Raw genomic sequence first — 23,373 nt, forward strand, 5'->3', positions numbered from 1 at the left:
ACAAAGTGACCCTGACCAGCAGCTGAGGGGTCTCCAGAGGCCCCCAACCACAGCACCGGGGCTCAGGTTTAAGGAAACCAGGCTGAAAAGGCAAAGCACCCAAAGGGTCGGGTCCGAGAGCACCGAGTCCATCACAGGGTCCCGAGTCACACCCAGGCGTGGGGGATCCCCCAGCTGGGTCCCACGGAGGAGCTCTGCCTCTGCTGGGAGCTGATGAATCTCTGCCAGCGTCTGGGCACCGGATTGCTGGAAACACCGGTGTGCCATGGGCACTGACCCTGCTGACCACACCTGTGTGCCATGGGCACTGACCCTGCTGGCCACACCGGTGTGCCATGGGCACCGGACTGCTGGAAACACCAGTGTGCCATGGGCACCGGACTGTGCCGTGGGCACTGACCCTGCTGACCACACCGGTGTGCCATGGGCATTGTCCTGGTGTCCTCACCCATGTGCCATGGGTACCGATGTGCCGTGGGCACTGACCCTGCTGGCCACTGACCCTGCTGGCCACTGACCCTGCTGGCCACTGACCCTGCTGGCCACACCGGTGTGCCGTGGGCTCGGTGCCGCTGCAGCTCGCAGTTTGCGGGGCGGCTGTGCCGTGCCGGGTTGTGCCGTGCCGGGCTGTGCCGTGCCGGGCTGTGCCATGCCGGGCTGTGCCGTGCCGGGCTGTGCCCGTTCGGGGCTGTGCCGTGCCGGGCTGTGCCCGTTCGGGGCTGTGCCGTGCCGGGCTGTCCCGTTCCGGGCTGTGCCGTGCCGGGCTGTGCCGTTCGGGGCTGTGCCGTGCCGGGCTGTGCCCGTTCGGGGCTGTGCCGTGCCGGGCTGTGCCGTGCCGGGCTGTCCCGTTCCGGGCTGTGCCGTGCCGGGCTGTGCCCGCACGGGCACTCTCAGGTCCCCACGGGGCAGCGGAGCATGAGCTCACAAAGTCCCGTCACAAAATGTTCTCCATTCCTGCCCCCTCCGCCAGCTCAGTGAACTTTGATGGAGTATTTCCGAAAGGTCAGAAACTGGAGCAGTTTGTCTTTTCTCCTCTGCTTTAGCGCCATCAGCGCTCTCGTTTTTTCCTCCATGTCCTGGTCGGTGGCGAGGATTATCTTGGCTCTCTCCTCCGCCTTCTTGTCGCCGGAGTTCCTGAAGAGTTTCTGCAGGGCGGCCTCGTTGATGCTCTCGAAGATGTTGGCCGTGGCTTTCTTGCGCAGGGCGGTGTCGAAGCGGCAGCCGTGCACCGAGGGGCTCACCCGCAGGGACGAGGACATGGCTGCGGGGCTGGCGCTGGGCTTGGCTCTCATCGAGGGCACTGCCGGCTCTGCCCTGCTCCGGCCGGGATGGGTGCTGTGCTGCCTCCACGACTGCTATTTAAAGGCAGGCCGGAGGAAAAGCTGGAGGGCTCCGGTTACACTGGTGAGATCACGGTGATGTCAACATCCAGCAGTAACAGGCCAGTTTAACATTTAAGTTGCCAACTTTCCTGTCGTGCGGACGAGATGAAAAGTTCTCTCGGCTTCTGCAACGGAAATGGTTTTTTGTTTTTTGGGTGTTTTTTTTTTTTTTTTGACCCACCACAGAACTTCAACCATCGCGGTGGGGCTGAGCCAGCGCAGCCCCAGCTCCGTCCTGCCCTTGCTGCGTGTGGAAAGCGCTGCACAGGGTCAGATCGCAAACACCTAAAACTCCAGGTGAGAGCTGCTGCATTGAGCCTGTGCAAACAGCCGAGAGCTTGGCTCTGTCTGCACTGCAGACGCTGCAAACCTGCTCCTGTCTGGGTTCCTTTCTGCAGATGCAGCTCACCCAGCGCACACAGAGCTGCAGTTTCTGACAAGTCCCAAAGGCAGAACATCCATAACATCCTCTGAGGTGATTTCTCTGGGTGTTACACCCTCAGCTGCACATGGCAATGGTCTCGGGGGGAGCACGAAACTTGGTTTGCTGCCCTGCTCCTGCCTCCAGCATCCTTGTGCTTACATTTCTCATTAGTGCTGAAAAGAAAACTCACCTCTGCTCCAAAACCTCTGCTCTCCACACCACCCTTGGCCAATGACAAGCCCTTGGGCTGGGAGGACTCTGTCTTAGTCATGGGTTAGTTTTGGCTCCTGTAAGGAGCAGGAGCTGGACTTGATGGCTCCTGTGGGTCCCTTCTCACTCGAGGTACCCTGTGGGAAGGGCACAGCTCCAGCGAGGGGCTCCTGCTGGGCTTGGACACCTGGTGTTCCTGGGCACAATCAAACCTGGCCCAGAATAGCTGCGGTTCAAAAGTCACTCAAGGCCAGGAGCCAGAGATAAGTGTATTTTGGTTAATGTTTTAAAGCAGCCGGATGCCGCCGAGGCTCTGTTTGGAAAACAAGCTTCTACTTGTTTACTGTTGTTGCTGACCCTGTTACTCACCCTTGCTGACAGAGTCTAGGAACAGCTCTGTTGCCATCCCACTTGGACCAGGGGTTTCCCTTATTTACCAGACAGCTGTGGAAATTACCTCTGACCACACTGAAGAACGGACTCAAAGAAACATCACCCAGATGCTCTTTATTCCACATTCCCTGTAAAGCTTCAGTTTGTTTGGCAGAGGGAGGGGATGTGTCTGTGCCCTACACCCTCTGCAGCGGTCAGTGGGAGCCAGTGCCGAGGTGGACACACCTGAGGGCCGTGTGTGTGTGTTTGTGCTGGCTCAGAACGGAGGAGGGGGCTACCTGTGAGTTCACCAGGTGAAGTGTGAGCAGGGCAGATGCTGCCTGGGCCCCAGGATGAGTGGCAAGCTCCCTCTGGGCTCAGATCAACTTTCAGCTGGCCAGGACCTGCCAGGCTTCTCTCCTTAGGGGAGGGAGTGGTCTCATTTCAGTGTCTGGCCACTTTCCTACCTGGAAAAGGTAGGGACTGACCTGTTGTGCTGCTGGGCACGTCCTGAACCAGCCCTGAACCCTGCAGTCACCATATCCTGCCAGGACCTGGGTTTCCCCACTGCTGCCAGGACTTTCCTCCAGCATGAGCTCTCTCTGTACGTGCCATTGCTTCCTGTGGTTCTGTCCCTGTGTGAGTTACTTTTTACAAGTTTTTCACAATTTCTTTGGGATGTGCTGGATGTTCCATGCTTCAGTGTATAAACAACAGCTTTGCAAATCCCGGGGATTCTTCTTGCTCCAGCCAGACATGCAGCCTCTTGCCTTGCCGTGGCCTTGCCAAATTGGTGAGACCAATTCGTCAGCTGCTTGTTCACCATTTGCAGGGCTGATGAATCCACCCTGAGAACAGGACAGCTTTGGTGTGGCTGGATCTCTGCCTGGGGAAGAGCTCAAGGTTTATAGACTCTGCTAACATGAAAGTGATGGGGAGCAGAAGGAGGCAAGGCTGTACGTGCTGCCCAACCCTTCCTGTCAGAGCTGCCCCGAGCCAGAACGTGTCTGGATGAAATGCTCAAAGTGCTTTCCTTCACAGGACAGATAACAGTGTCCGGGTACCTGGGGCAAAATTCAGTGCTAGATCAGCCAAGGTCTTGTGGCTGAAGAAAACAACCTCGTTTGTGTGCCCTGGTCAAAAACAAGAGCTGAGGCAGGTCCACGTGTGCTTTGTTTTCACCACTCCCACTGCACATGGAATCACTCTGCAGGTATTTGCAGAGATGGGGCTGACAGCATAAATTAACAATATCCGTGGAAGATACAAGCTCAGAAAAGTATCTGCCATGGAAACCGAGACTAAAGCTGATGCTTTAGGAGTAAGACATCAGAAAGCTGCCAAGATCAAGCACGCGTTCCTTGTGAGCTCATCTCGCACAGAGCAGTAACAAATGTCTTTGCCCCTTCAAGCTTCTCGGCCCACTTTGTATAAATTTAGTTGTGCTTGGCTCTGACAGAGCGATGAAGCATGCCTTGTCTGTTTTTTTCCAGTAATTTTTGTTTATTTGGGTCTTTTAATACTGCTTTCCCAGTAATGCCTAGGAGGAATTATTCATGTGTTGGATTGGAGAGCAACTTCAGAGAAGATGTGATTTCTATCATCGTTCTCCTGCTATTATTGTGTAATTGCTTTGTGAGACGCAAACGCTCCATTTCACCCGTTAATGGGAGGATTAATTCCCATCCCCACCGTCTGCAGAGAGGCGCAGCCACATCTCTGACTGTGCTCTGCTTCTCCTGGGGAGACGGGCCCGGGGGCTCGGGGGGCTCGGGGGGCTCGGGGGGCTTGGGGGGCTCGGGGGGCTCAGGGGGCTCCTGGGGATCGGGGGGCTCGGGAGGCTCAGGGGGCTCGGGGGGCTCAGGGGGCTCCTGGGGCTCAGAGGGCTCGGGGGGCTCGGGGGGCTCAGGGGGCTTGGGGGCCTCGGGGGGCTTGGGGAGTTCAGGGGGCTCGGGGGGCTCAGGGGGCTCGGGGGACGCAGGGGGATCAGGGGGATCAGGGGGCTCGGGGGGCTCGGGGGGCTCGGGGAGCTCGGGGGGCTCAGGGGTATCCTGGGGCTCGGGGGGCTCGGGGGGCTCCTGGAGCTCCTGGGGCTCGGGGGGCTCAGGGGGCTTGGGGGGCTTGGGGGGCTCAGGGGGCTTGGAGGGCTTGGGGGGCTCGGGGGGCTGTGGGGGGATCCTGGTGCCCGGGGGTCTCGGGGGCTCGGGGGGCTCAGGGGGCTCAGGGGGCTCGGGGGGCTCGGGGGGCTCAGGGGGCTCCTAGGGCTCGGGGGGCTCGGGGGGCTCAGGGGGCTCGAGGGGCTCAGGGGGCTCGGGGGGCTCCTGGGGCTCGGGGGGATCCTGGGGCTCGGGGGTCTCAGGGGGGTCCTAGGGCTCGGGGGGCTCGGGGGGCTCAGGGGGCTCGAGGGGCTCAGGGGGCTCGGGGGGCTCCTGGGGATCGGGGGGCTCGGGGGGCTCGGGGCTCGGAGCTCGGGGCTCTGCTGCCAGGATAGCCCCAGGGAGATGGGGCTGCCCTGGATGCGGGGGCACCACAAACTCACAGAGAACTCGCTTTGCCTTAATGTAACCTCCAGAACGGCTCCAAAGAAGGCAATCCGGGAAGCCTGGCAGTTCCCCGGGGCATGTTTTGCATAGCTTTCCTCCACTCCTGCTGCCAAAGCCTGCGCTGCCTCGAACACCCGTTTGGGATCGGAGGATGCAGCCGCCCCGTGGAGCATCGGTGCCCAGACCAGGCATGGGACAGTGAGAAAGTGAGGCTCAGAATATCCCGTGATACCTGTGAGATACAACAGATAGATGTAGATGATATAGAAGAAATAGGTATAGATAGATAGATAGATACATAAATACATAGATATATAAATAGATACATAGATATATAGATAGATACATAGATATATAGATAGATACATAGATATATAGATAGATACACAGATAGATAGATACATAGATACATACATAGAATACATAGATAGATACATAGATACATAGATAGATACATAGATACATACATAGATACATAGATAGACACATAGATACATAGATAGATACATAGATAGACACATACATAGATAGATAGATAGATAGATACATAGATATATAGATAGATAGATACATAGATACATAGATACATAGATAGATACATACATAGATACATACATAGATACATAGATAGACACATACATACATAGATACATAGATACATACATAGATACATAGATAGATACATAGATAGATAGATAGATAGTTGCTTTGTCTTCAGGTGATTCACTGAAAACCTAAGAATGGGGCATGTCCAGAAGCCTCCAGCCCTCTCTGCTCTCCCCATCCTTCCCCTGGCTCACATGCTGTGGGGCTCTGGCTCCTCACAGCCTTCACAGCTGCCACCAGCCTGCAGCTGGAGAGCCTCAGCCCTTCTCAGGAACCAGAAATGCCACTGTCTGCTGGGAAAGGTTTCTGAGAGAGATGGAGTGCTCTGCAGAGACAGCTGTGGCATGGCTCTAAGGTCAAGGAGGAACCGGTTCATTGTCCTGCTCTTGGGATCCAGATTCCTGGGAGGTTTCCAGACATCCAGGTCGTGCGAATGGCAGTGCCTGCCCTGGCTCCAACCTGCCTACAGCCTCTCTCCACTGGGACTTGTGTGCCTCTGGGCTCCACCTGAGATTTCTATTTGTTTGGCTGTTGCTTGGGTTTTTCTGTGGTTGTTGTTTCTTTAATAGAACATCTGGGAACACTTGTCCAAATCTCACGGCAGGATGCTGTACCCTTTGCTCACAAAAACCCCAAGACCTTAACTTGGCCGTCTGCACTCCCTGTGACTCCTCCTGTGGTCCCCATGTCAGAGATACAGGGCAGGCAGGTCAGAGGGACAGGAAGGAGGGGGCATTTGTCCCCAGGTCAGATGTTCAGGATAAGGAGGGTATTTTAAGGGCATTTCTGTTGAAGTTCAGTTTCTGGGAAGCACAGATCTGTCTCAGACAAGCCTCACACAGCTCCCTGCCTGAAAACAGGGAAAACATGCTGGTTTTCAGACAACAGAAGGCATGACTGCACAATTAAGCCAGTTAAATTCCATCAGAAAATATTTTAACAGGGGAAAAAATGAGGACCTGCCTAAGTGTGGGGAATGCAGCCCCAGGACTGTGCAGAGCAACCCTGTCCTGCTGTGGCCCAGGGAATGGCTGGAGCTGGGTGAGCTCTGGCTGAGCCAAGCATCGCTCTGTGCACAGAGACCATATAAGAGTAAAGCCTGTGGTGTTACTGATAATGAATGCCTCCTCATTTCTCATAAATTCTCTGCTAAATGTACGATCACCAAGTTAATAATGCAGTGCAGGGCATGACGGATAGCCAGTTACAGTAAGTAAATCACGTCTGCAAGAATCAGAAGAGAAAGAGAAACTTCTGCCAGTTTTGCCAGGCAGAGCTCCTTGGAAAAGCCCTGCAAACAGCAAAGCAGAGCTGAGGACACAGCTGGTGTGGATGCTGCCACAGGGGGCTGCCAGCTCTGGAGGCAAGGGCTCACTGTGTAAGGAGGCCACAGGTGCAGTCTCTGGGTGCTCCAAAATCCGTCCTGCAAAGAGCAGCTCTGGCTGTGGTGCTCCCCACGTGTCATGGGAGATCACCCCTGAAATACAGTGGCAGGATGCCAGCCAGAGAAGGTCACAAAAAGAGGAGCCACGTCCAAGGGGATGCAGGAGAACAATGCTGGGTTTGGGGCAGGGCAGGGTCTCAGTGGGGTCACTCCCTCAGGTGGCAGCAGGACCCTGAGATGGCACCACCATGTCCTGCCACTCCCATGGGAGCCAGAGAAAGTCTTTGAATACCCTGACTTCAGCATCTTCCTCCCAGGTCAGGAATGAAAGTTTGGACTTTGGAGCACGAACAACCTTTTTGTTTCCCTGCCCGATTTCCTGTTTGATGCTGCGGAAGGTGCCGAGGACCCGTCTCGGGCAGGGCCAAGGCAGAGCCGTCTGCAGCTGTCAGACAGCTCATTGTGTGCTGCTGATGGGCCAGGCTCACGGAAATCCTGCTGTGGGGCTGGGCCCGGGGCTGGGCTGGGTCATTGTCACAGCCTGGCTCGCAGGGACAGTACCCAGCACACGTACAGGCGCCCCAGTGCCCCGCTCTAATCTCCCTGCAGCCGCTTCCTCTGCTGCAGGACAGCTGGCAGACAGGATGTGCCTTTGTGCTGCTCTGGCTCCTGGGGCTCTGCTGAGCCCCCACGGCTCCCAAAGCCGCCCCAGGGCTGGGGCTGGATGGGGAGCAGCGAGAACAGGATGGGAGCGGGTGCTGAGGGTGATGAGGGTGCTGAGGGTGATGAGGGTGCTGAGGGTGATGAGGGTGCTGAGGATGCTGAGGGTGATGAGGGTGATGAGGGTGCTGAGGGTGCTGAGGGTGCTGAGGGTGCTGAGGGTGCTGAGGGTGATGAGGGTGCTGAGGATGCTGAGGGTGCTGAGGGTGCTGAGGATGATGAGGATGCTGGGGGTGCTGAGGGTGCTGGGGGTGCTGGGGGTGCTGGGGGTGCTGGGGGTGTTGAGGGTGCAGAGGGTGCTGAGGATGATGAGGGTGATGGGGGTGCTGAGGGTGATGAGGGTGCAGAGGGTGCAGAGGGTGCTGGGGGTGCTGGGGGTGCTGAGGGTGATGAGGGTGATGAAGGTGATGAGGGTGCTGAGGATGCTGAGGGTGCTGAGGGTGCTGAGGATGATGAGGGTGCTGAGGATGCTGAGGGTGCTGAGGGTGCTGAGGATGATGAGGATGCTGGGGGTGCTGAGGGTGCTGGGGGTGCTGGGGGTGCTGGGGGTGCTGGGGGTGTTGAGGGTGCAGAGGGTGCTGAGGATGATGAGGGTGATGGGGGTGCTGAGGGTGCTGGGGGTGCTGAGGGTGATGAGGATGCTGAGGGTGCTGAGGGTGATGAGGGTGCTGAGGGTGCTGAGGGTGCTGAGGGTGATGAGGGTGATGAGGGTGCTGAGGATGATGAGGGTGCTGAGGATGCTGAGGGTGCTGAGGGTGCTGGGGGTGATGAGGATGCTGATGGTGCTGAGGATGCTGAGGGTGATGGGGGTGCTGAGGGTGCTGAGGGTGTTGAGGGTGCAGAGGGTGCTGGGGGTGCTGGGGGTGATGAGGATGCTGAGGGTGCTGGGGGTGATGAGGGTGCTGAGGGTGCAGAGGGTGCTGGGGGTGCTGAGGTTGCTGAGGATGCTGAGGATGATGAGGGTGATGAAGGTGCTGGGGGTGCTGGCAACACGAGCGCTGGGGCAGCCTGTGGTTCCTGGGGAGGGCTGTGGTGCTGCAGAGATCTGGGCTAGGCAGGGGACACCAAAGGCTCAGGCTCATGGGTCTGTCAGGGCCAGGCACAAGGCAGAGCCTGGGTGACCTCTGTGCAATGTTTGGAAACCCGCAAGCAGCCCAGCCTGGGGAGCTCTGGCTTCATGTGGAAAGAGCTGAGCCAGGTCCAAGGTCAGAGACTTCTTGAGAATTTAGTTTTCAGTTCCTTAATTCTGTGGCAAAGCAAAGTGGGGTGTGGCAGAGGGAGCTCCTGGCCCGGCTGTGTTTTGGAGTGGAATAGCTGAGATTTGGGGATGTGTAGCTGAGTTACACTGGGAGTAGAAAACCGGGAAGGGAAGGAGGGAAACAGCAAAGCTGCGTCCGTGGAGATTTATCAGGGAGTCACTGCCACGTTGGCTGTTTGGGAGATGAGCTTGGCACTGCAGAGCTATCAGCCTTGTAGCTCATTTCTCCACTAACAAAAGAGTTCCTGGGAGAGAACAGATGGTGTTTGGCTCCTACCACTGTCTCTGGTGGCCCAGCAACTTCACTTTGTAGCTGCTAGAAAAGCAATTTCTGTGATCCCCTTCCCATCCCTGTGTCCGTGCCTGAGCCACGGGGGCTGCTGGCTCATCCAGGTGTTTGGGGAGGCTGTGCCCTGCTGCTCCAGGGGGATGGCAGCTGCCCCCTGGGTGTCACAGCTTTGTGCCTGGGCTCTGGCTGTCCCCAAGGCCACTGCCTGTGGGTCACGGCAGGTAACTGAACTTTTGCCAGGGGTTGTTTTCCCCAGAAAACTGCATCAGCTGCACACGTCAGCCCCGCTCAAAGAGCAGCAGCAGGGCTGTAAAGCCTATCTCTGGGACAGGGCTGGCAGCTCCAGACCCAGAGCAGTGCCGCCTGCCGCCGGTCTGAGCTGGGCAGAGCTGGAGCAGGGAGGCTCCTGCGAGCCCTGGGTCACCTGTGGGGCACAGAGCTTCCCCTGGGTCCTGGCCACCAGCCCAGGTGCTGTGACCTCCACACTGAGAGGCTGCCCACTGACAGCCCCTGCTCCCAGAGGTACTGAACTCCCCAGAAATTCCTTCTGGATGTTTCCCACAGCCAGCCCCACTGACTGATGCCTTGTTTACATGGGAGCCTTGTCTTTGTTCTCCAGGTCTGCCCTTGGCTCGCTGGCAGGTGTCAGCGTGCGGGGGCTTCAGGCTGTCTGTTGGGTTATTTATGCACACTGCAGACAAAAAATAACCAGTTTAGAGCTGCCAGTAGATTTTAGTTCTGTGTGGGAGAGGAGGGAAGGGGAGAGGGGGGTGCTGTGTGAATCAAGCAGTGCTTTGCACTCCCTCTGGCAGGTCTGGCTGGGCAGCAATGTGCTGATGGTGAGCCTGGGCTCTGACAGCTCCCAGCGACTCCAGGGAGCTGCTCCAGGGCTCTGAGCCCTCTGAGCCAGCCTTGAGCCACAGCCCAGACAGCTCTGGAGCTGTTGGCAGCTCCCTGGGAGAAGTCAGCCTGATTTGACTTTGTGTCTGCCTTGAGCAGAGGATCTGCCCGTGACAGGGGCTGTGAGCGAGCCGGGGGCTGCAGGGTCAGGGGACACATGGGGAGCCCTGCTGTCACCACTGTGGGCACAAACAGAAACAGAGCTGCCAGTAAACAGGGCTGAGTGTGACGTGGGGTGGCCGAGGGCAGTGAGCTCATGGCCAGGACCCTCTGTGCAGAGAGCTGAGTCAGTTCCGGCCAGCCCAGCTCTGTGCAGGGAGCGTTTCCAACGCTGTTTAGGGAAATTTTATGCAGAAAGTAAACAGATACCTGACCCCAAACCCTGTCCCTCTGCAGGCCTCTCTCCTCACAGCACCAGCTGGGGAAGAGGATGCTGGAGCAGCACAGCACATCTGCACACCTGGGGCAGGGCCAGGCATGTGGTGAACACCAAATGTCCTGTTTGGCAAAATAATTGGGCAAGAGAAAGGGATTATAGCCTGGCCAGCTGCCCCTGGGCTGGTGGGATGGTGTCCTGGCTCTCAGGGTTGGTGTCCTGGCTCTCAGGGTTGGTGTCCTGGCTCTCAGGGTTGGTGTCCTGGCCAGTGGAACTGTCCTGGCTCTCAGGGATGGTGTCCTGGCCAGTGGAACTGTCCTGGCTCTCAGGGATGGTGTCCTGGCCAGTGGGACTGTCCTGGCTCTCAGGTTTGGTGTCCTGGCTCTCAGGTTTGGTGTCCTGGCCAGTGAGACTGTCCTGGCTCTCAGGGTTGGTGTCCTGGCTAGTGGGACTGTCCTGGCTCTCAGGGTTGGTGTCCTGGCTCTCAGGGTTGGTGTCCTGGCCAGTGGGACTGTCCTGGCTCTCAGGGATGGTGTCCTGGCCAGTGGGACTGTCCTGGCTCTCAGGGTTGGTGTCCTGGCTCTCAGGGGTGGTGTCCTGGCTCTCAGGGATGGTGTCCTGGCTCTCAGGGATGGTGTCCTGGCCAGTGGGACTGTCCTGGCTCTCAGGGATGGTGTCCTGGCTCTCAGGGATAGTGTCTGGCTAGTGGGACTGTCCTGGCTCTCAGGGGTGGTGTCCTGGCTCGTAGGGATGGTGTCCTGGCCAGTGGGACTGTCCTGGCTCTCAGGGTTGGTGTCCTGGCTCTCAGGGTTGGTGTCCTGGCTCTCAGGGTTGGTGTCCTGGCCAGTGGGACTGTCCTGGCTCTCAGGGATGCTGTCCTGATGTGCCCCAGCTGTGCCCCACGTCCCCTCAGTTTCCTCAGAGATTTCTTCCCCCCGCCCTTCCCTGGGGCTGTGGGGCTCCTCTCCGTTGAGGAAGTATCTTTGATCGGTAGAAATTAAACCAGGAAAATATTTTCCATTTGTGTCAGGATAAAAATGGCTCAAGGCAAGATTGATAGCTGAGAAAAATGGGAGCAGCCCCCGTGCCTTTGGGAAGGCTTCCCACTGTCCTTGCTTACAGTAAACACGGAATATATTTAGCTGCAGAGCCCAGCATGACACAGCCTCTTACTGCAATAATAGCAGCGCCTTGTTTTTCCCTTTTTTTTCTCTTTTCTAAGAAATGGGGTTGAGTGGAGCTCCCAGGATGCCGGGCAGCGATGCCTCAGGCTCTCCGTGTGTGTCTGGGTTTGCCCTTGTTTGCCAGGGCTGGCAGCTGCGGCTGTGGTGACTAACTTGGCAAACAGGGAGCCCGTGGCACATCCTCCAGTGGCACCAGTGACGTGCCACCGCTGGTTAAACCTTGCTCCAGCCTGGCTGGGCACCCTGGGCAGCACAGAAATGAGGAGACCTCGCCAGGACCTGCCTGTGTCTTGTTCCCACCCCACACTAAGCTGTTTTTATTTTAGTGCCAATCTTTGGGTCTCTGGTTTCTTTATTTACCAACAGTGCAATGTTTTACAAATACTGGCCAGGCAGCAAGGATTTTAGGGAAATAAAACCCCTTTCCAAAGGTTCCTTTATTCGATAATGAAGACTTTACCACCTCCCAGCCCTGTGTCACCCTCTTTGCAGTGGTGGCTTCTCAATCTGTTCCCCAATCCCTCTCCATATTAGGTGTAAATTAGCAGCTCCTCTCCTCCCCCATGCTGTAATTAGCACTTTTTGTCTTGAGTCATGGCCTGTAATCATATCTGGCTGCAGCCACCCTGCAGAGCCCTTCCCCAGGTACAGATAAGGCTCTGCTGGTGCCACGGTGCTCCAGGCACAGGCTGGGGCAAGCGGCAGCACCAGAAAAAGGTGAAGGCAATTCTTCTCTGTGCTCTCACATCCCCCCCATGGGCAATTAGAAGGCAATCTTGGTTGTTATTAATTAATTCCTCAGAGATCCGTGGCCGAGGTGTGAAGGAGAGGAGCCCGAGCAGGGGACAAGGAAGTGTCCCCCCAGAAGAGCCCTGGGGTGGTCCCTGGTCACAGGGCAGGGACATTTGGGGGTGACAGCTTTGGGCACTTTCCGAGGGGCAGCAGCTGTTCTGCAGCAGGACATTGGGATGAGGCCCTGGAAGCTCCCAGCAGTCCAAAGCTCTGCTCCAGGAGAGAGGAACTCAGTGAGTGGAGAAAGATGGGGATGGGATGAGCAGTCCTGGCACGGAGCAGGAGCACAGGGAGAGGAGGAGCAGCCGTGGCTCAGATAGAATTGGCCACGGCTCCAGTGGGACCTTCACGATGGAACAACAGCCTGGGGACCCTGAGACGGGGCTGCAAACTCCCAGACACTTTAGGGAGGTTGATCATGAACGAGTTTATGGCTTATGAGGAGCTTGTAAGGGAGCCAGGCCCCAGATAATGGGGGATTTTAATTACTTAGATATTGATGGATATAATAAGTGTGCAGCAAACCACAAAGGGAAACCTATGGCTGGAGGGAGAGTGAGATTGATCTATGCACAGCATGTTAAATCACTTAAATCATTCAGAGCCTCTTCTGGCCCCAGCTCCAGGAGCAGAGCCAAGTATGATAAATAAGGCTGGAATTGGGAAGTGTCTAGAATCCAAATGTTTGTATTCCTGTTCGATTTCAAATATTCACGGGGACAAAAGCAGCAGAGCCCTTGGCTGAGTGTGCTGGGGCTGTGGGAATTCCTGTGGAGGGGCAGCAGCCCAGCCCAGCACCAGCAAAGGGCTGCCAGAGCCCAGGGGCAGCTCAGGAACTTTTGCACAGATTTGTCTCAGTGGATGGGTGAGACCCAGGCACGGCAAGGAGGGACCCAGAGACCAAAGAGATTGAGAAGGATGGAAAGTCTGAGCCAAGCTGGCTGGGATGACGAGCTGGGCACGGCCCAGGGAGTGGAGGGTGCCTGGCAGGCAGGGCTGGGCACCTCCTGCAGGTGCTGAGCCTCTGTGAGGCTTTTGTATCAAAGGTGTGCCCAGGTGAGATCTCCTCCTGCCACCTTGGGTGTGAGCCAGGCTTCCTGCTCCATCACAGTCTGACCATCAGACATCATGGGGAAATCTCTGCTTAACAAAAGCAAGGAGTCAGGTGGACACTCCAAAAGGGGGCTGGAAGAGGTTGGGCTGCTGGACAGCTCTGGGTGGCAGCTCCTCAATGGAAACTTGTGCCTCAGTGCTGCAGGACAGGGCCTGGTCCAGAGATAAGGGAGATTTCTGTGTGGGTGGCACCAGTTTGGGGCTGGAGCCGCTGCTCTGCATGTGGACAAGGGCTGTGACACCTCTCCTGTTTTTCCATCCCTCCCTGGCAAGCTCGGTCCCAGCTGACCCAGCAGATACTGCTGGGCTCAGGGAGTTGGTGCAAAATCCCGTTCTCAGTCATATGGGCAGAGCATCCCAGCCTCACTGTGGAGATTTACTCTGGGAACTGAGGTCTGGGGGCAGCACCTCTGAAAGAGGGAGGGCAGTCTGCTCTTCTGCTGCTTTTCCTTTGCTGAAATAACATTAATTCTATTACAGAGCTGCAGGAATGGTCTTAACCCAGTTCCAGTGCTCAGGGTGTCCCAGCTGGGGTCTGACACAGAGCCTGGACATTGCTGCCCAGGAGAGGTGATGGGTGGCTGTGGCTGGGCTCTCCCCACACATTCTGGGCTCCCCCAGTGCCTGCCAAACAAACCCCTGGGACAGAGCAGGGCCTCGGGCTGGCAGCTGTGGCAGCACAGCTCCCACTGGCATGGATGCCGAGCACATGGTTATCCTCAAACACATTGTGCCATTTTTAGGCACAGGCATAAATTATTTAAAATTCCACGTGCTTCCAGTCAGAATGCACCTGAGACCTTAGATGTCTGTGTCTTGTGATCAATGTTAGACAGCCAGGGTTTGAAAACAGAGAGAAATCAAAGCTGTCTTGGAGCAGCTGTCCCAGCCTGCCAGGAGAGCACCCAGGGAAGGGAAGGGAAGGGAAGGGAAGGGAAGGGAAGGGAAGGGAAGGGAAGGGAAGGGAAGGGAAGGGAAGGGAAGGGAAGGGAAGGGAAGGGAAGGGAAGGGAAGGGAAGGGAAGGGAAGGGAAGGGAAGGGAAGGGAAGGGAAGGGAAGGGAAGGGAAGGGAAGGGAAGGGAAGGGAAGGGAAGGGAAGGGAAGGGAAGGGAAGGGAAGGGAAGGGAAGGGAAGGGAAGGGAAGGGAAGGGAAGGGAAGGGAAGGGAAGGCCTTGCCTCACTGCCTGCTGCTTCCAGAGTGGCAGGATCCTGACTGAATTCACTTCTACAGGAGCTGCAGCAGGTTGATTGGGAGCTGGCAGTGACAGGGATTTGGTAACGTGAGCTCAGGCTGTGTGGTTTGCTGGCCTGGGAACACCATGGGCTCCTCCTCTGCAGGTTCTTAGGCACCTTCCTTGTCCACCAGAAGGGGAGTGAGCCCTCCCTTGGCTCTCCAGAGCCCTCTGCCACCTCTCTGATCTCCCTCTCCCTTTTCTTTTTTGAGGTGACACAAACCCATCCTTGCTCCTAAGGACCTGCTCCAGACCCCGGTGCACAGGGCAGCCTGTTCAGGAAGGGAGTTTTAGAAGGAAGAAAAACCCACCTGCTGGGAGTCCCTGGCCCCTCCTGCCATGGCATTGCTGCTGCCCAGCGGGGTTTGGGCATTTTCAGCCCTTGCACAGCCCCTGTCCCCCGCAGGGCCAGCCTGCCCCAGCTCCCTCCAGTCCTGGCTGTGTTTCTCGTTTAGATGGAGTGATTTTTCCCCTGGTCCAAGTTTGCTGTTTTCCTGAAATGGTTTGAAATGTAATAGACCAAGACAATCATCAGGATGAAATATTTCCTACATGAAATATGCAGCAGCTATTCAGAAATGAAGATCAAGTGGAAGGAGTGCTGCCAGGCAAAGATTTAAAGGTGCCGACATGTTCCCGTGGGTTGTTTACTAAAGTCATCTCTGAAGCCCCAGTTTTAGGGCTATGTTCAAAAAAAGAGCTCAAAATACAATTTAGCAAGAGTTTAATAATTCAAGCTACAGTGTGCTGAGCTTGGTTTTGCCCTTATGGGAACAACATCTCATTTCCAAGGACCTTGACTCTCTCCTGGTAGTGCAGAAGGGGTGCTGCCAGGGCTATTTTTGCACCAAGACACTGATTGGGTGTGAATCCTGCCTCTGGTGGCTGTGCCAGCAAAACCTGGGCAAGCAAAACAGAGCCATATGGCCCGATTTCCCTAAAGATGCAAATTCCAAGGAGTCTGGGCGTGCTGACTTGTTAGAAAAGGGCAACATGGGCACCTGGCATCATAAAAAAAGCTTTAGCGCCGTTCTTGGCACAAGGCTCTGCCCACTCAGCCCAGCTGGGGGGTGCGAGGGGAGCCCGTTCCTGCAGCCTGGGGCAGGCTGTGCCCCTGGGGAGCAGCAGTGCCCAGCACAGGGGCTGGGGTGGGGCTCACCTCACCTGCAGAGGGTCTGTCCGTGTCAGAGGAGCCTCCAGACTGGGCTGAGCCCGGCACCAGGCTGGTGTCAGCTTGCTGTGTCAGAGGAGCCTCCAGACTGGGCTGAGCCTGGCACCAGGCTGGTGTCAGCCTGCTGCAGTGCCTAGTGATGATCAGGGGTTTGTCAGGAGTCTTTTTCCCATGCTGGCCCTTGGGGAAGCCAGGTGTCCCCGTGTCCCCGACTACAGCTCTGCATTATCACTGAGACTTGAACTGGGGCCCGTGTGACCCCCCCAGGTGTTGCAGCTTTGCCCCTGTGACATCCTGATCCCTTGAGGAGCCAGCAGGGGCGATGGAGTTGGCCGTGGAGAGCAACCCCGATGCCTCTGGCCAGCCTCCAGGACAGCCCGAATTTACCCCACAGCTCGGCTCCCTTCTCCCATCCACACTCCTCTCGCCGCTGGGTTTGAGTGGTTTCAGCATCCCTCCCATGACAGGAGAGGTGGTGTTTGCTGGGCTTCCCCTGCGGAGTGATCCTGGTCCCTTTGCAGGTGTGGGGGGACAGGAGCTGTGTCCAGAGGCTGGGGGTCACAGCGGGGATCTCCTTCTTACCCTTCGCTGTCCCCTGAACCCCTCTGCCCTTAATTCCCCCCTCAATCCCACCCCGTTCCCATCTCCCCATCCCCTCTCCCCTCTGTTCTCTCCCCATTCCCATCTCCCCATCCCCTCTCCTCTCTGTTCCCCCCGTTCCCATCTCCCCATCCCCTCTCCCCTCTGTTCCCCCCGTTCCCATCTCCCCATCCCCGCTCCCCTCTGTTCTCCCCCCGTTCCCATCTCCCCATCCCCTCTCCCCATCCCCTCTCCTCTCTGTTCTCCCCCATTCCCATCTCCCCATCCCGCTCCCCCGTTCCCGGCTCGGGGAGCGGCTGCTCCGGAGCCCAGCGCGGTTTCTGCCGCCCTCTGGTGCCGGAGAAGCGCTGCGAGGTCGGGATGGACACAGGGCCCGGCCCCGGCTGGGTCGGGAATCGCTGCTTTATTGGTCCTGTAACCCCCCGTGTGTGTGTCCGAGCTGCGCCCCCCGCCCGGGGCAGCGGGGCAGGAGCGGGGCTGGGAGGGACACAGCCCTTGCCTGGGCCCGGGGTGATGCGCTGCCGTCGGTGCCAGGGGAGGATGCTGAGCCTGTGTCGGTGCCAGGGGAGGATGCTGAGCCTGTGTCAGTACCAGGGGAGGATGCTGAGCTCGCTCTGTGCTGCTGGGGGAGGCAGCAGCAGCAGCAGCAGCAGCAGCAGCAGCAGCGCTGTTCTCTCCCAACAGCCCCGAGCGCGTTCCTCGTGTCCCACACGTGCAGGGCTGGGAAGCTGCAGCTGGTGGAAGGTTCTGGATCTTGGCTTGTGCCTTGCTCACAGACACCCAAGCCCCTCGGCCTCCTGCCCCCGCTCTGGGCAGCCCTCGGGGTGGGTCAGGCACTTATCATGCCCTCCCTGGTGGTGTCCCTGATGCTCTTCAGGAAGCTGAAGATGTGGGACCCGCCGGTGCCTTTGCCCTCCAGGGCGGCCGGGGGCTTGCCCGCAGAGGGGCCGGCCCTGGCGCTGGGCTGTGCCCGCCTGGCCCTGGCCCTGGCCGCCGCGATGGCGATGTACTTGGTGACGATGGCGATGTGCAGGGACCTGAAGTCCGTGAGCGCGCCCACGCAGCGGTTGAAGGCGGCGCGGAGGCGCGCGTCCCCCGAGGACAGCACGTGCTGCCTCAGGGACACCGCGCCACGCAGCTCCTGCACGAAGGCTCGGTGGGGCCGCGGCATGTAGTCCCTCATCCTGTGCAGGAAGGCAGCTGCAGGACACGGCAGAGGAAGGGATGAGTGGTGGGTGAGTGGATTAAAGGCCCTGACCCCCTAGGAGGGAAGCTGGCCTGGAGCTGCGGTGCTGGCAGGGACCCTGCACAGCCTCCTCTGCTCTGCCTCCGATTCAGTGAGAAACAAAACCCATATTAGGTCAGTGCTCCATAAGGGCTGGTGCTAACCCTAAAAGGCAAGGTTTAGCCCTGCTCCCAGCCTTTTGTTTGGGTGTTTTTTTTGATAGTAACGTGGTTTTGCTAATTTCTGGTAAATATTTCCGTTGTGGGCTGGACTAACATGGAGCTTTATGAATGGCCTCTCACTGGCAGGATGCCTGCACGCTCTGCTCCCTCATGTCTGGGCCCATAGAGAGCCTCAGCAAAAAGCTGACATGCAAGAAGCCAAATGCATGCTTTTGTGAATTTATCGTGGTGGGGAAGCACCTGCCAGAGGCACATTTATAACCTTCCTCCGTGGATGGGGGCAGAGCCTGCTCCGAGCCAGGATGAGATGGGCACACGCCCTCCTGCCTGACAGAGCTGGCACAGTCACGGGAGTGGCTCTGGCTCATCTCTTCCCTGCCCTCTCTGGCCTTGCAGAGGGAAGGGCTGGTGGCTCACCTGTGTCCTGGCGGTGGCAGATGCCCAGGAGCTCGTCGAAGGCGTGCAGGACCGTGCTCTGTGCCGCGCTGCCCCCCGAGAACGCCAGGGGCTCCGGGGACACCCCCTCGTAGATGAGCCCGTGAGGCATGGCAGGGTTGTCCTTCCAGCTGGGCAGGAGACACGGCAGTCAGGCCATGGGGCTGGGGACAGGGGCCTGTGAGAAGGGACCTTGGGCTGGCAAGATTGAGCAAAACGTTCCTGGCGATGGATCTCCTGCTCCAACTCGGCCCTGTCAGCCTTCCTCAAACAGGAGATAAACTTGGAAATCAAGTACTGTGCCAAAGCACGCAATGAGGCCGTGGGTGGAAGGAGAAATCCTTGATTTTCCTTTGCCACAAGAGTGTTCTCTGGGATCTCCATGCCCTGGTGAGCACCCTGTGGCACGGTGCTGGGACACACTGCCCTGCCTGGCTGCACCTCCTGCTGCTCCTCAGGAAGGTTTCTGCCAGCAGAGCTGCCTTCGGTGTGCAGGAGGGGAGGGGGCACTTGTCTGGGCAATAGTGGCACTTACATCAATTCCTTCAATGTCAGTGGCTGCTTGGAGAAGCAGGTGGTCGCCCAAACCCTCCCCTGAGCCCCTGCAGTTTGGAGTTTCCTTTGTTCTTGTTACTCAAGGTGATGTCTTTTTAAAAGGCATTTAAAAGATAAATAGAGGCCAGGCCAGCCTGCTCTCTTTATCTCTGCAGATAACAAGGCAAGGATGGGATTTCCTCCTCTGAAGCTGCTGCCTGGGCAGGTCGGGAGCCAGCAGTGCTGATGCCTCCCACACACACCCCGAGCTCAGAGCCTGCCAGCCCCCCTTGTGCCGAAATGGAGAAGTGCTCACATCCAAATGGAGACAGAAGTTGCGGTTTCAGGGAGGTAAAGTGCCTGGTACAAAAATATCTGTTGACCTTTAACAGAATGCACCATTCCATGAGGCTTTCGGGGCTGCCTGCAGAGTCTGTTGGGCTACAGGAACAGATTTTACACAAAAATCTATTTTCTGCAGAGAAAACAGATTCATTATCAAATACCAGAGTATTTTTAGTTCTCCCAGGATTGTATTTATAGTAACCTCTACTAGTGGGAAGTTCTTATAAGCAGAAGGGAATTTAAAAGGCATGTTTTCCCAAGCTGATGACCATCGAGACAAGGTCAGCTTGGATAAAAAATGAGAGAAACTTAATCACAATGCGTGGAGCCTTTTACTTGGGAATGCTGAGATATAATGGAGAGAAATAAAAATAGAACCCCCCTGAGAAGGCTGGGACCTGGCGCCTGCAGATGCTGCAGCCCCTCAGGGGTGCTGGGGGAGGGTGAACACGCCGTGCTGGGCTCTTGGGGCCCTGGTTCCGCCTTGCCCAGACGGCTTTTTCAGTATTTGGGGCGATTTTCTTTTTTTTTTTCCACTGACATAATTGTAACAGAGCAGCAGCAGGAGGATTGTTATGGATGTTTCCTTAACACGCAGTGGGAAGAGCCTCTGCTTAGTTTTGCAGCTTAGTCTACACAGTGTTGAAATAAAGAGAAATTCTTCTTCTCCTGTCAAAACTGCTCAGCCAAGAGCAGGAGAGATTAATTTGTGCACAATTCTGGCTGCTGGGGCTGCCAGGGCTGAGCTGTGGGATGGAGACAAGCTGGAGGAGGGCAGACCCCAGCCCCACGGACCCCACAGTCCATGCCCAAGTGATCCATGATAGGAATTCCTGAGGGACAGGATCACGGTGCTCTAGGGAGCGTCACAGCCAGGCACAATGCTGGTCCCTACCCTGCCCTGGGGAATTCCAGAGCCCACCTGGGCTGCCCCTTCCCTGCACGTGCCCAGCTGCCCCCAGCCCTGGGAGCTCTGAAGGAAACAGGCTGCTCTTACCCAGAGAGAAAGATCCGGATCACAGAGTAGAAGACTTCTGGATCCACATAGTCTAGGAGGAAGAGGTGAGTGAGGTCAGAGGTGCTGGGCAGTCCCAGCACAGTGAGATGAGCTGCAGCATGCAGCACCAGCTGCTCTCACCGTGCATCCTCCTCAGCGCCTCACTCATGGCCCCGATGGCCCCGGCCAGCTCCTGCAGGGCTCTGTGCAGGGACTCCTCGTCCCTCTGCAGGATGGCACCCAGGGCCTGCACGATGGCCTGCCAGAGGAGGAGGGAGGGCACGGGTCACACAGGGGCAGGGGGGCTGTGTGCCGTGGCTCTGGACATTGCTGCCACCCATGCCAGCTCTGCCCCCTCCCCAGCCAGGTTCAGGGCACAGGAACTCCTGGTGGCTGCACCTCAGGTGCTTTACAGTGCAGGGAAGAAAGAGCCCCAGCACAGAGCAGTACCCACCTTAATGCCAGGCACAGCTGCCTTCTCTACAAGCAGGGTGACAAGGATGAAGCCCCGCAGGCTCTCTCCCCCAGGCAGTGTGATTATCGTGTCCAGGTTCCTGCACAAAGGGGTCGAGGAGAGGGATTGGGGGGTGGTGGCTCAGGATTTCCCTACACTGTGGGACCCACTGAGCCCTTGGAACAAAACCACCCCAGACTCCAGAGCCTCTTACCTGCACCCTGTGCAGAGAGGAGCTGGCACAGAGGGGAACAGGCTCTGGTTTAGGGGGCCCTGCCATCCTCCCTGTGCCCTCCCCATGGTCCATGGCCACTGGGCCTGTGCAGCCAGAGCAGACAGGCTCTGCCAGTCCCTTTGCTGTCATTGCAGTGGCACTTGGGTGACAAGCACTGTCCTTGTGTGACAAGCACTGTTCTTGTGTGCACACATCTGAGAGGTTCAGTCCAAGCAGCGCTTGACAGCTGAGCCAATCCAAACAAAACCCACACCGTTAGAAAATAAATGAGTATTAACTACTTACTCAATTTCCAAAGGCCTGAAGGCATTTCAGTTACGGCCAACAAGTGCACAAGAAAAGGAGAGAGAGAGAGAGATTACAAATTGTTCTAGTGGTGGTCTGTGCTCTTCAGGGAATAGAGGAGCTGTCCCCAGGGCTGCTCACAGAGACACCCACGTCCCCACAGGGTTCCTGTGTCCACACCCACGAGGCTGACCCCAGTAAAGGTGACATTCAGGGGGTTTTGGCAGGACAGGAGCAGCGTGGGAACAGTTCTCTCCCCAACACCTGCTCATCACTGCTGCCCAAGCACAGAAGAACCGCGCTTTGCCCGCTGGCTTTTGCCCATTTACCCGTTGGGGTCCTTCCTCCTCCAGTTGGCCAACACAAAGTCTGCGTGGCTGAGGATGGGCGGGAGGCCCAGGGCCTGGGACACCTCCCAGTAGGGGACAGCGAGATTTCGGGGCAGGACCTGAGTGGCACAAAGCACAGGGGAGATGGGGATGTTGTCAGGCTGTGGGAAGGTGCCTGTCTGCAGGCAGCAGCCAGGCAGGAGGGGCACAGCCACAGGAAAGGGGCTTTGCTCCCGTGGGAGAAGCTCTACGGGAGCAGCATCAGCTCCCAGAGCCAAGGAGCAGGTGAACCTGCTTTACCTTGCCTTTACCTGCACGGTGCCCTCCTCGCCCTCCTGCCAGACGTAGCCCATGGTGATGAAGCTGAGCACCAGGTGTGCCAAGTGCAGCTCCTCACGTCCCTGCAGGTGCTGGGTGCTCAGCTGCGGCATCTGCCAGGGAAACCCTTGGGAGCAAGGAGCAGAGCCAGCAATGCCAAGGCCCCTGTGGCAGAGGGGCTGCCCCACACGGGGGGATCCCTCCTAGTGCTTCTCCCCTGCCTTTATGCCTCCCTTCCCACCTGCTCTGCAGGATTTGCCCCTCCTGCAGTGTTATTGCTTTGTGAGCAGGGACAGTAATCCATGGGATTTTCCTCACAAAGGAATCCCTCCTCCTGCTGCTGGGATGCCCATGGGAGCAGCTGATCCCTGTGTGCCTGACTGGAGCTGATGGCTGGGATGAGACATGGTTCTTGTGACACCTAGAGGAGCCCTGCTCCAGCCCTTGCTGGCTGCTGAGCGCTTGGATCTGGTGCAGGAGCTATTTCCCTGCCAATGCTAAGGCTTTGCTGTCGCCTGGTGTCAGTCCTGGCTCAGCACACATCTGTGCTTTTGCAGGTTTTACAGGCGCTGCTGTGCCAGACCAAGGTTTGAGAGCCCTGGGGCGGGAAGGAGAGCTCCATACCTGGTGAACGCGTGAGCGGAGCTGATGGCTGGTGATGAGCTGGGGCAGCTCGTGGGCCAGGTCCATCCAGGGGCCGTAGGGTGCAGGCAGCTCTGTCTGGGTGAGAGAGGCAGAGGGAGGGAGGGCTGTGAACGTGCCCGGGCTCCCAGCACCCTCCCAGCCTCGCACACCACTGCTGGTGGCTGGTGGCTGGTTCCCCCTCCTGATGATGAGCCTGTGTGGTCACAAATCAGTGAATGAACACGAGCTGTCTGTCCCCACCCACTCCCACTGGGAAGCCAGGCCAGTAATAAATAGCTCCACTTTGGGCACAGGAGCCCTGCCCGTCCTGTGCTCCCCAAAACCGAGAGAGCCAAGGCAGAGCTCCTTCGCCTCTCCCTGTGCTGCTTGCTGCAGCTGCTTTCATCGTTAGGGGTTTGTCCTATGAAACAGACTGTGCCCAAACAGCTCCTGCCTTCCTCATTGCTCTTCATAAAGCATTAGAGCAAAACGCTGAATCCAAGCTCCCCCAGACTGCTGCTCACCACCCCTCTATTTTCACGCGGGTGGGGAGGCACAGCCAGCTCCTACCAGAGGGTCGGGAAGCAGGAAGCCAAACTCCTCGGAGACCTGGAAGCTGCTCAGGGCCAGGGGCAGTGGGGGCTCCTCGGTGTCATCGCTGCTCTCCATTGCTGGACACTGGCTGTGCTCCGGCCTGGCCGCCCCTCTGGCCCTGTGTGCTGAGCCAGCACTGCCCGTGCCTTGGGCTGGGGGGTCGGGCCTGGCTGCCCAATGGCCACAGGGGCTGAGCAAACACGGCTAAAGGTTGCTGATAAGGCTTTGTCTGGGGCAAACATCAAACTCTGTCCCCCATG

At 57.5% G+C, this 23,373-nt stretch overlaps 2 protein-coding genes across 2 annotated transcripts; both read right to left on the bottom strand.

The window, feature by feature from the left end:
- Window positions 1-762: 762 nt before the first annotated feature.
- On the bottom strand, window positions 763-1,464 carry TCIM (transcriptional and immune response regulator). The gene has a single exon (XM_033081287.2). The coding sequence runs from the start codon at window positions 1,290-1,292 to the stop codon at window positions 972-974; it is 321 nt and encodes a 106-aa protein (XP_032937178.1). The 5' UTR covers window positions 1,293-1,464; the 3' UTR covers window positions 763-971.
- A 15,524-nt stretch (window positions 1,465-16,988) lies between these two features.
- On the bottom strand, window positions 16,989-23,188 carry LOC117007925 (indoleamine 2,3-dioxygenase 2). The gene is made up of 10 exons (XM_033081395.1): window positions 23,090-23,188; window positions 22,520-22,615; window positions 21,889-22,008; window positions 21,578-21,696; window positions 21,249-21,263; window positions 20,729-20,828; window positions 20,416-20,533; window positions 20,275-20,326; window positions 18,381-18,529; window positions 16,989-17,756 (listed from the first exon to the last, which is right to left on the bottom strand). Exons 1-10 carry the CDS (start codon window positions 23,186-23,188, stop codon window positions 17,386-17,388), a joined length of 1,239 nt encoding a protein of 412 aa, XP_032937286.1. The 3' UTR covers window positions 16,989-17,385.
- Window positions 23,189-23,373: the final 185 nt, after the last annotated feature.

This window comes from Catharus ustulatus, chromosome 27 (assembly GCF_009819885.2).
Source record: "Catharus ustulatus isolate bCatUst1 chromosome 27, bCatUst1.pri.v2, whole genome shotgun sequence".
NCBI lineage: Eukaryota > Metazoa > Chordata > Aves > Passeriformes > Turdidae > Catharus > Catharus ustulatus.

Excerpts from the sequence above, each read along its gene's own strand:
- LOC117007925 (XM_033081395.1), bottom strand. The coding sequence starts at position 23,188 with ATGGAGAGCAGCGATGACACCGAGGAGCCCCCACTGCCCCTGGCCCTG. Across the intron at positions 22,616-23,089 it reads TCCTGCTTCCCGACCCTCTG|ACAGAGCTGCCTGCACCCTA; the intron begins GTAGGAGCTGGC and ends TCTCTCACCCAG. Across the intron at positions 18,530-20,274 it reads ATCCGGATCTTTCTCTCTGG|CTGGAAGGACAACCCTGCCA; the intron begins GTAAGAGCAGCC and ends TCTCCTGCCCAG.
- TCIM (XM_033081287.2), bottom strand. The coding sequence starts at position 1,292 with ATGAGAGCCAAGCCCAGCGCCAGCCCCGCAGCCATGTCCTCGTCCCTG.